Here is a 12,054-nt window from a genome sequence, read left to right on the forward strand (position 1 = left end):
TCCCTTCAATTGAACAGATGTTTGAGGTGATGAAATAATTTTCCAAGATGACAATGCATCGTGCCATAGGGCAAAAACAGTSAAGGCATTCCTTGGAGAAAGACACAGTCAGTCGATGTCATGGCCTGCAAATAGTCCAGATCTCAACCCAATTGAAAACTTGTGGTGGAAATTGAAAAACAAAATGGTCCGCAAGAAGCTCCGACCTGCAAAGCTGATCTGGCAACCGCTATCAAAGAGAGTTGGACCAAATTGATGAAGAATACTGTTTGTCACTCATCAAGTCCATGCCTCAGAGACTGCAAGTCATTATAAAAGCCAAGGGTGGTGTAACTAAATACTAGTGATGTATTTTGAATGATCTTTTGTTTGTCTGTTTTTATGATTCCGTACTTTTTTCCTCTGAATTGAGTGATTCCATATTTTCCCCCCGTGTTTGGTCAATAAAAGTAATGTTCACTGACTTCCACAATGTTTCCTCTTCATTTCTTTGAATGTTCTTGAAAGCCAACAAGCTGCACTTTGGAATGATCTTTTTATTGTATCATGTTTTTGATCCGAGCTTGTTCTACAGAATGAAATGTCCGAATGAGTGCTCATCCAAGACTGGTGATTCAATACTTTTTGCCAGAGGTTGTAGTGGCCAAAACGTACTTCAATTTAGAAAGGAACACAAAATGAACAGGTTTTGATCATCTCAGGCTTCTAATTGGTTTGTCCAAACTGGGCAGCTAAAGTGATGAATTAAAGTTGAATTAATGTTATTTAAAAGGGAAAATTTACTTAGATATTTTGAATTAGGGTTGGGAAAAATGTATCGTGTAGAACTAATTGTCAGAAAAACTTTCACTAAATAATATTTGGTACTTTGCAATTACTACAACTATTGCCACATGATGATGAAGTAATTTGTAAAACCAGTGGTGGAAGGTGGCGAGGTGCAGCTAATGCTAACACTACAAACTTGTTTAATCACCTAAAACACTGCCATAATCCAGAGTATGATGAAAGCCAGGAAATGCGGATCATGGCCACATCTTTGGCTACAGTAAACTCTCCTTCAGCGAATGGCTGAAACAAATCTATTTGGTCAAGAATCCATGATGCACTCAGTCAATCTGTCCGAATGAGTAAGTGCCGGAAGGAGAATAATGCAGGGCGGAATGTGGCATATTGCATTACTAGGTATATACTACTGCACAACATTGTGGAAATAGTGGGTTTTAATTTACAGTTTACCAATTTAACTTCTGAAAATGATGAAGTTAGTTAGACTGATCATTTATAAGTGCAATTTTAGACCACAGGGTAGCTGATTTATAGTCAAAAACATGCAAGTGAAATTGTCTATTATTCATCAGATTAATTATTGGCTAAATGCAACGATAGTGATTAATTTTTTACCAACATCTCCCAGCCCTATTTTGAATAAAGATTAGATTTGATGAGGTTAAAGTAGATGTGTCATGCTAGTATCAGCTAAGTAAAACACTTCAGAACATCAGACTTTAAAGCATGAAAATGTAAAAATTTGAAACCTCAGCTTTTCTGAAGTAGTAGCCCCTATATGATGCTAGAAAATATTCTAACATTCACTGAACATTCACTTGGTGCTTTTGGACCTCATAGTACAACTCTGTATTTATTAGAACCATTTGCCCCCTTTTTTTGGCACAGTGCTGATGTTGTAGCTGTTCGCAGGCCACATACTGTGACTGCTGTTCCCAAAGCTGGKGTTGGAACCCCACTGTGGATCCTGAAACATCAAGGTGGGGTCTTGAAAAGATTTTCAGAATTAAATACATTTACAAAATGACTACTAACAACAATTTTGTGTTCCTTAGTTATACAAAGGAGTGTAGTTAGTGTACTTAAAATTGGATGAAGTAACAGAATGAACATTATTACTATGCTCTTGTTTATTTGACCTACTAACCCCAAAAAACTGGGGGGCGCAGGTCTTTGATACTTTTATTTTGTGAATCAAAAGCCGAACAGTTTTGGAACCATTGGTGTAAACTAATTAGTTTTTTTAGACTCGTGCTTCTGAGTTGGTGCTTTTTTTTGACTAAATACAGACTCTCAAGTGATGCAATGGGATGTGATTGGTCTTTACATAAACATGTATTGATTGAATGAACATGTTAAACTGTTTTCCAGCACTCACACTAATAAAACTGCAKTCACATTGGCAAAGTTGAAGCTACTTAACAGCCTCTGTTGTCTGCTCTGACGTGTTCTTCCTTGCAGCATGAAGTAGACTGATCTGTTGATGAGTCTTGGCACTGTGTACTCGAGCACTCTCAGTGTAGTTTATGGCAGGCGATAAGTAGCATCCATAAATACTGCCAGAATGGCAACAGACCATTTGTATAGAAGGAAAAGACCTAAACTCAGTCAAAGAACCCAATTTTTTTCATTAATTGTTACAATTACCGGGACTAGCACTTCGAAGACTGTGAATTTATGTTTTCCTTTTTTTCTTGTCAATACTAGTTTAATACACTAAATTCTATTACACCRGTGGGATTATAGCTCTTTCTAGACTAGGTTGCTAAAAAACCTCTAAAGCAGTGTACTCAGGGTAGACATCAATTACTCTACATAACTGAAATTATAATATTTCATATTTTGTATTACATGTCATTGCAGATTCTATGTATAAACATAAAATGCTGAATGATAGTCAGTTAGTGTATAGGATAGAAAAAAGATCAGTTATTCTCTTCATACACAAGTGCATGCTAGTGATGCTAAGGACAATTAAAAATTAAAACACATTATTTTGGTGTGTCTTGCTTGATTTAAACACAATTATTGTATTGTAAAATATACAACAGGGTCAGTGTATCTTTTGGTCATTGGATTTTCATTTTTGAAATGGGTATTAAAAAACAAGAAACTAGTGGATATTTGATTTTTGTTCTAAAATACTGGAATTAAAATTAAAATACAAAGCATTTCTCATTCTTAGTGTCAAAAAAGGATAAACGAAATTTTAAAAATGATTTGAGTTTCATTTTCTGTTTCAGATAGCAAAAAAAGAAAATTACTTTAAGACAGAAATGAAAAAAGGCTCGTTTTGTTCATAATCCACGACAGGTTGTGCCAACTTACTGTATCCCTACAACAAACTGTTTCACCACCAGAAGGGGCGCCTGCAATATCAAAGTTATTCAATGAACATCCCATTACAAGTAAAAAGCATTGATGTTGACTTCAGTATCAAATAAATTTGCCAAGTATTTATTTGGTATCAGATCAAAATCAAAGTTGTAGTACCGCCCACCCCTCGCTGAAAGGAACACTCCGAGGACACAAACTGACAGAAAAAAGCACAGATTTTGTCAAAACTCAGGAGGGAAAAAAACTTTCTGCTCACAGAACAAAACCTGTACAACGCACTAATGGAATGAAAGTTGTCATATTTTGCTTTTTATTGAGAGAAATGGAGGTGAAGTGGAGGCAGYAGCTGACGTGTATTCAGTAAAAGACTTATTTGGCCAAAAGCCACATGAATTACCTCTGCAAARCCTTTGGTCACAGAGCAACAGTCATCATACAACTCATTTATGGATATATTTTTCAGTTTTTTCAGCCTTTTATTTACAGAAATTTGTGTTTCATTTTGCAGAGCTGCCAGGTGAGCACACCCTCTGGTGGGGGAATAGATAGTCGTAGAATACAAACAAACGAGCCTTTTTTCATTTCTGTCTTAAAGTAATTTTCTTTTTTGCTATCTGAAACAGAAAATGAAACTCACATCATTTTTAACATTTTGTTTATCCCCTTTCCACACTAAGAATGAGAATGGCTTTGTATTTTAATTTTACTGTCAGTATTTTAAAACAAAAATCAAATATCCACTCGTTTCTTATATATATACCCGTTTCAAAAAATGAAAATCCAATGACCAAAAGATACACTGACCCAAAAGTGTATGCTAAGCAATGAAACAGCTTCTTATTTTGTTGGACTGCAGTCCTGAAAGTCTGATGTTCTAAAGGCAGGGTGGGAGGCCCAAATGTCTGCAGCTTTTGCTGGATGGAAATGGATCAGATTTGTATCTGAGATTAGAGTGAATCAGATAAGTAAATGATGGAATGGACAAACCACTGTCTTCACATGAGCCCTTTTAGCTGAGTATCAGCCTTCAGATCACTACCATGGCATCTGTAGTTGTTGCTCTTGGACATAAGTGTCAAATATATCCTATATAAATAAAATATATCTAAATAAATAAATAAAAACAAACCCCTRATATTTGCTGTTTTACTGAACAAATGCTAGGATTTTAAAATAACCACGATTTCTGGTATAAAGAAAATTCGTTCAGTTTCTATTTTTTGTTTTGTGCGCTGTTTATACCATTAACTCCCATCATACCTTGGCCTTTTTATAACATGGACGTTTGTTTTTATGTTGCAGTTATTTTGCCAAAATCTGGTGCTGTTAAGGTGTTGCAGGTTCAGGAAAATTAATGAATGAACAAATTAACTGACACAGTGCTAACTGAAACATTTAACAATTACAAAATCAAAGTTTATAAACAAATAATGGAAGAAACAAGTCAGATGTTTAGACTCTGTGTTTTGACCTCAAGTGAAGGCAGTTTGGGTTCTTGAGAAATGCACCTCCCTGGCCAAAAATCTTTGACATTCTGGTAATCATGCTACCTTTGACCTAGTGATTATTATCTTCTTCATCGCTATCCCTCATGGAAATGCCTTGCATCCCTCCTTCCCTCACCGATGCCGTTGCTTCTTCTAAGGTCAGCCGGTTTCTCACCGTCTCATACATCTTACTGTTTAACGTGGAGTCCAGAACGCCCTGGAGCCGGAAGTCACGATACTTTTTCTGTCAAAAATATAATATTTGAAAATTAGTTGAAAAGGCAGACAAAAAACAAACAAACAAACAAACAAACTGGGACCTCATGCACAAAGACTTGCGTGGATTTCTAACTGAAATGTGGCCTACGGTCAAATCCAGAAAATGGCGTGCGYACAAAAAAAAAAAATCCAGGTATATCAAACTGTGCATATGCCAGAATCCACACACATTTCTCACTATCAACGTGGAACTGAGCCCACATCAGATACCTCCCCTGACATGCCTTCATTTACATATGTTAAACACATGCTAATTACTTCCTGCATGTGTGATGGACATGTTTGCGTGATCCCTGTGCAATCAGAAATGATTTCTAGAATCAGGAAAATAAGGAATAAAATATAATRTGAGTGAGAAAAATTCCTAAGTAAGTATAGGAGTAAAATACATTCGTTGAGCAAAGAATGAGAGATTGTGTCTGTGTGTTCATGCACAAGGCTGCTGTGTTGCACACCCGGTGCAGCCATCCTTTCTGAGCATAGAAATATTAACTTTGCGCACAAGTTTATTACCATAATTACTGTAAACAYAGAGGAATTGAGATGCTTGGTAGAACATAAATCTTTGTTTATTAGTAGATATGGAGAAACGAGTCTCTGCGCCTCAGTGGAGAGTTTTCATGATGCCACATGATGTTGGTGATTTAACTTTTAGAATCAAATGGATGAAGTCRTTCCATTGGGCATGACTCTGCTTTGGGTGGAGTGGACTGGCACAGTTTGGATCGGTCTGTCAGCTCCCCCTGGAAAGCCCTTGTGATGTGCATGCTTAGCGCATGGCTCCTCGCTGTGAGTTGTGCTCTGGGATTCTACAGATTGGCTTGGTGGTCTCCTGGTGTTACACAATGGCAGTGGCTATTCTGGCCATTTCCTGGCTGCCTGACCAACAAGAAGGATTGCCGTTCTTTCGGTACGCAGACTTTTGCCTTGAGCAAGCTGGAACTCAGTCTGCAAGTGGTTCTGCTGAGGGTCGTGGGCTGGCTTTGGTTCCTGGACTTTGCTGGCCAAATGGAATTGATCTTGGAGGAGCTGAAAGCTCAGCTCAGCAGGATTGTCCACATTATTTGTCTGATTGGATTCGCCACATTGGATGTACCAGCGGATATGAAGGCAGATGGAAAATTGTTATTGCCTGCCTGACTGAAAACATTTTCTTCTGTTCCCAAAAAAACTGATTACAAATTTGGCTCTCCCCTACAATGGCCTTGAGCTGCGGAACTAAACTTTTCCTGGATGTTTACGTTGACTGAGGGTCTGCCCCTCACCTTTCCTCCCTCTCACCCCTGTCTGTGATCTGGTTCCTGGAGCAAGCTGAGGGCCACATAGAATGAACAGTTACCATCAATATTCTGAACTATGGCTGCGTGGGTTTTGGGGACTCAATTCATTTAGAACACACTCTCTGGTCCCCATTTTTTAAAGTGGGAACCACCACTCCAGTCTGCCAGTGCAAAGGAGTTGTTCCAATCTTCTATGTGATGTTGAAGAGACATGTCAACAATATGACAGCCCCAAAACATCCGGAGACTTCAGCATCTTAGGGTGAATCTTGTCCACCCCTGGTGCCTTGCCACGAGGAGCTTTTTGACTACCTTGGTGACCTCTGTAATGGTAATGGACCAAATATAATTACAGATCACCCTATGCTCAAACATGGTGTTCGTTATTGACAACCCGTGCTAAACACAAAAGTCTAATAACAGAACACCATTCAGGTTCAAATCAGGGAGGTTGTTCCTCCCAATGGCATTGAAGTTACCCAGTAGAACAAGGGAGTCCTCAGACAGCACCCATTCCAGAACACATTTGAAAGACTCCAGAAAGGCCAGGTAATCTGAACTGGTGTTTGTTGCATAAGCATGAACAACAGTCAGAACCTTCCCTCCAGCAGAGAGGCAACCCTCTCATTTACCAGGGAGAACGCCAACACTGTAGCATGTAACAGAGGGCTTGTGACTCTCACTCAATGCATCTCTTCCTGAGCAACTCCGGAGTAGGAGAGAGTCCAGCCACTCTTCAGGAGTTGGGTTCCAGAGCTCAAGCTGTGAGTAGAAGTGAGCCTGACTATATCTAGCTGGTAACGCTAAAACTCACACACAAGCTCCAGTTCTTTACCCGCAAGTGAGGTTATGTTCCGCATCTCTAAAGCTAGTCTAGGCCACTCGGAATTGACATGGTCAGGGACTCTCCCTCACCTGTTGCYCGGCACACGTTACACCCAACCTTGATGGTCCTCCTTGCATTTAGTGGATCCACTAGTAGGTGGCCTCCAGTTGTACTTTTGGGCTTGGCCCAGTCAAGCCCCAGGAACMAAGGCTTGACCACCTCACTGGCGAGCTCCCTCCCTAGGCCTGGCTGCAGGGAGGTTCCCCAGTTTCCCTTTTCTGGGTGAGGCTTCCTGATGCAGCTAATGTACCATTTTMTTGTAGACTATAGAAATTGAAATCAGACAAAAAATCTTATGTTCTGATATTTGTATAAACCCATCCATTTGAACATGCCCAGACGTATTATTGTTTGCTCACATTTATATGCAYGTGACGATTTCATTGTGGCTCATCTATCTGGAACAAATTTGAATATMTCCCCCCTGTTTGAACAGGAAAAGGGCAGCAATACTGATGTCAAATGCCATTCAAATGATTTGAATCACAAAAAATTATTTATAAACAAATTTAAAGTGCCTGTAACGTCAAAATTTTGTAATGCATATGTAATACATATTTTTGAAAGGATGACATTGATAAAATAATGCAAAATAAAATTTATGCTGCTGAGATGAACAGTTATTGAGATATTTGCCTGTAAAATAATAGGAAGGGACRTCAAAGGGGAACATCTGCATGTGAACAGAGTAGTGCTACAACAGCCAGCAACTCAGACTGTAGAGAACAATCTGATGTTTCTTARGATTATTTTGAGTCACTATCAGAGAGAGTCAGAGTTCAAATACYGTAGTATTAATTCATTAAACAAAGACCAGAGAGTTTTCTTTGTTAAATAATTCCCCTTTGATGTCACTTCCTGTTTCACTTTGGCTGAGTCAATTTAAAAAGAAAATATGCCAGTTAAGGGGCAAAATGTATAAAATCGTGTGCATTATTCCAACTTTCTTAAATATAAAGATGCTTTCTTTGACTTTTTTATTTGACAAATATGCATGTCACAGGCACTTTAAAGGGGCAATATTATGTAACATCAACATTTTTAAAGCTTTATATCACCGTATAATGTTATTCTGTCATCAAAAACATGCCCAGAGTCCTGCTTTGACTCATTCATGCATATTTGAGAAATCCTGTAGTGTCYTGTTAGCCAGGCAGAGGAGCAAAAATGACCGGTTGGGCCTAGAACTGACTTTTGGGATCARCTACTCCTCTGGGCTGTGTCTCCAAGCCAAGCTTTCTCATCACAGAGCACCCTCACCAAAAGTGACATGGTTACTTTATTATGGTATAGAATTTAAATATATGTCTGAGAAACACATAATATTGAAGAATATTTGTAAATATCACCCGCTTTAGTCCTGATTGGCTGGCAGTTAGCTTGTACCCACTTCTACCCACTTAGAACCACCGAAGATTTGGTTCTGAAATAGCGTGGCTTTGAACGCGCTTGGAACCTAATGGGGATGCATGGGTCCGAGACCGAGCCAAGTTGAACTGCRTACAAGTGGGTCCGTGGACGGGGCTATGCATATACTTCTTCAACCTTTACCCACACCAGCYAGCCCATTGTCCCACRTCTCACTGGACTTTGTCACSGGTTTGCCACCTTCACAAGGTAATACCGTTGTTTTAACAGTTGCTGATAGATTCTCCAAAGCAGTCCGTTTTGCGCCCTTGGTCAAACTACCTACTGCCTTGGAAACTGCCCAACTCCTGGTGACCAATGTGTTCCGCCTTCATGGCATTCCATTGGATATTGTGTCTGATCRAGGACCYCAATTCGTCTCCCAAGTATGGAAGGCTTTTTGCAACGCTCTTGGAGCTCAGGTCAGTCTCACATCAGGACACCACYCTCAGTCAAATGGTCAATCARAGAGATGTAACCAGGAGCTGGAATCTATGCTCAGATGTTTTATTAACAACAATCCTTCTTCATGGTGTGAACACTTACCTTGGGTAGAGTATGCACATAACAGTCATACCTCCTCAACAACTGGTTATTCTCCATTTGAACCCTYCTCTGTTCCCCAGTGAGTACTCAGAAATCCTGGTTCCTTCAGTTCAGCAACATGTTCACCAGTGCTGCAGGATCTGGAGCCAGACCCAAAGAGCTCTTCTCWGGACAGTCCAGCAGARTAAGAGATTTGCTGACCACCATCGKTCCACCGCCCCATCCTACACTGTTGGACAGAAGGTACGGTTATCCACTCGAGACATTAACCTCAAAGATTTTCCTAGAAAACTTTCTCCCAGATTCATTGSCCCRTTCCCTGTGGAGAAGATTTTTAACCCATCTGCTKTCAGACTGCACCTACCGRCATTTATGGTAAATGGTACTGAACTTATAGAGCACTTTTCAAGTCCCTCCAGACCCCAAAGCGCTTTACACTAACAGACATTCACCCATCCACACACTGATGATGGCAAACTACACTGTAGCCACAGCTTGCCCTGGGGCACACTGACAGAAGCGAGGCTGCCATGCACCGGCGCCACCGGACCCTCTGACCACCATCAGTAGGCAAGGTGGGTGAAGTGTCTTGCCCAAGGACACAACAACTGAGACGGCTGGACGGGGGATTGAACCAGCGGCCTTCCGGTTCCAGGACGACTCACCTAACCACTCCACCACAGCCACCCACATTGCACATTTCCCAAATCAAACCTGTACGTGTCAGTCCTCTGTGCCCTCCTACCAACCCCACCCACCACCCACCCTCTCCTGGATAATCAACCCATATACACCATCAGGGAGATACTGGATGTTCGTCACCGTGATCATCAATTTCTTGTGGACTGGGAAGGATACGGGCAAGAGGAGCGCTCCTGGGTACCTAGGTCCTTCATCTTGGACCCATCTCTCATCTCCACCTTCTATAAAGAACACCCAGAAAAACRACTGTAATCGCCTGGAGGAGATTTTTGAGAAGGGGGTACTGAAGCACCTGCTTTAGTCCTGATTGGCTGGCAGCACCCATCATGCTCACCTGTTCTGGATCTGGYTCATCAACCCTCAGGCTTTATAAGGCTGTTTGGTGGATTGGCTCCTTGCTGAAGCATCGCTTACATTTGGGTAAAGCATCTCAGCCTAAGTTACTTCTGTAAACCTAAGTTACATAACTTGTGTTTGTTTTTTACCTGTCTCCAGGATTAAAGAGTTCCCTGAGCATTCTGTGATCCACCTGTGAAAACCTTACCTGTGAACCCTGTCTGATGAGCCTCTCACCTGATYCACTCAGTGTGCTGCYTGTCTGCCTCCAACCAATACTCACCTGGGAARCACTCACCTGTAAATACWCACCTGAGGTCCTGGAACTTCTCCTCCAYGCCAAAGCTCCTGCACCAACCTGTAAGAGAAACCTTTATCCAATCTTTGCATTTAAATCATTGGATTACCTGGATCAAGAACTCACCTCCAAACCCTTTCTGTTTCAGGTCCTGCTCCCTGCAGTTGCCACCTGTAAATAAAAACACTTACATTTTTATTCTGAGTCTCTTGTCTTGGTTTGTTACTGGTTTTGTTCACGTTGACTATTTCTCTKCAACCTGATAAATATTGYCCCTTTATTGRAAAWWTTCTWTATATTAAATACAAAACATTAATACAATTTCTGCCTTTTTTGACTATAATTTTTTTGTCTTTCTTATATAATCATGTGATTTTCTTCTTAGCCACAACCAGGCATACCTACACAGCACAGGAATGTGCTCCTTCCCCAAATTKACTAAATAAGCAAAGGATCAATAGAGAAGGTAAGAGGTGACAGCTGAGATGTGAACCAGATATTTTAATATTGTGCAATAAGCTAATTAGATTTGTTCATAAAATTTGTGCAATAAGCTAATTAGGTTTGTTTATAAAATGAAAGGTTAAATAGTAAAATAAGAAAATGTAGCATGCAAAATACTAAGCAAATAAAAATGCTGCCACTTGTAAATAMGTTATCAGATAACCAGATAACTATATCAGATAAATATCAGTAATAAGTAATATATAAATGTAGATATACAACACAATAGGAATAATACAACATTATGAGGCATCATCTTTTTTTCCATAAATGTAAACGTCATGTGGAATATAATCCAGTTGCATTTAGATATGTAATGCATTATTCTTACTTTGACAATCCTTATGAGTATCTTCAGTTGATACACATGTAGTTGAAGGTCCATACGGTCAGTCAGCCACGTCCCYACAAGGTTCATACTGCTGGTGTACCATTGCTGTAACAGAAGAACAAATGCTACACATTATGATTGAAAACAGTTATTGATGAAAATTGAAACAATTTGACATGTTTTTCAACATAAATAGATTTGTCTCTCAAAAATATTTTGCTGTTAGTTGAGTTTGTTTAGACAAACTAGTTCCTAATACAAGTTTGACTTCACTTGGGCTGCCTCTGTCTTTGAATTTTTTCAGATTGTGCCAACAAACCATCAAAACACATAATGTATAGTCTAATTTATTAAGCTATGTCTTTGCYTTACACACATTATTTTGATAAAATCTTTGTCATTCTGTGCATATGTTAGTTACTACGGAGACACATTTAGAAAAAAAATGTATGTAAGTTGCTCTTTCATTGTAATTTTTCCCAGGATTTTARTATGAGAAGCTACATTAAGAAACAGTTCACTATAATGCCACAAATATGTGTCAAATTTGGTATTTTTTTATCAACTGCAAACCCCATCCTACTTCCTGTTTCCAACCTGCTGAGGCCATAAAACAATGAAGYGCTCAAGTCTCCATGTAGGTCAAGCTTGCTCAGTGCAGCTTGGATGTCAGAGAAGATGGCTGTGGTGAAGCAGTGCTGGGGTGAATCAGAGAAGCGACCCGGTGCCAGCAGCCTCGTATCTGTCACTGTGTGCCTGTGAAGGCTTCAGCATGGCAGCAGGCCTGTGATCTCGCCCCGAGCACAACCTCCTGCTGAGAGGCCAGGCCTGGAGTGACTGATCTGCTGACTGGCTGCTCCCCTTCTTTCCGT

At 40.0% G+C, this 12,054-nt stretch overlaps 1 protein-coding gene across 1 annotated transcript; it reads right to left on the reverse strand.

Moving 5' to 3' along the window:
• Positions 1–229: 229 nt before the first annotated feature.
• LOC106527411 (calcium-dependent secretion activator 1) lies at positions 230–11,287 on the reverse strand (the record flags this gene model as incomplete). The annotated part of the gene is given in 3 exon segments (XM_014022285.1): positions 230–1,756; positions 4,750–4,857; positions 11,183–11,287. Coding segments are annotated over 3 exon segments (324 nt in total), but the record flags the coding sequence as incomplete, so codon positions are not given.
• Between the last annotated feature and the right edge of the window lie 767 nt (positions 11,288–12,054).

The sequence above is a fragment of the Austrofundulus limnaeus genome, unplaced genomic scaffold, assembly GCF_001266775.1.
Source record: "Austrofundulus limnaeus strain Quisiro unplaced genomic scaffold, Austrofundulus_limnaeus-1.0 Scaffold322, whole genome shotgun sequence".
Classification (NCBI taxonomy): Eukaryota; Metazoa; Chordata; class Actinopteri; order Cyprinodontiformes; family Rivulidae; genus Austrofundulus; species Austrofundulus limnaeus.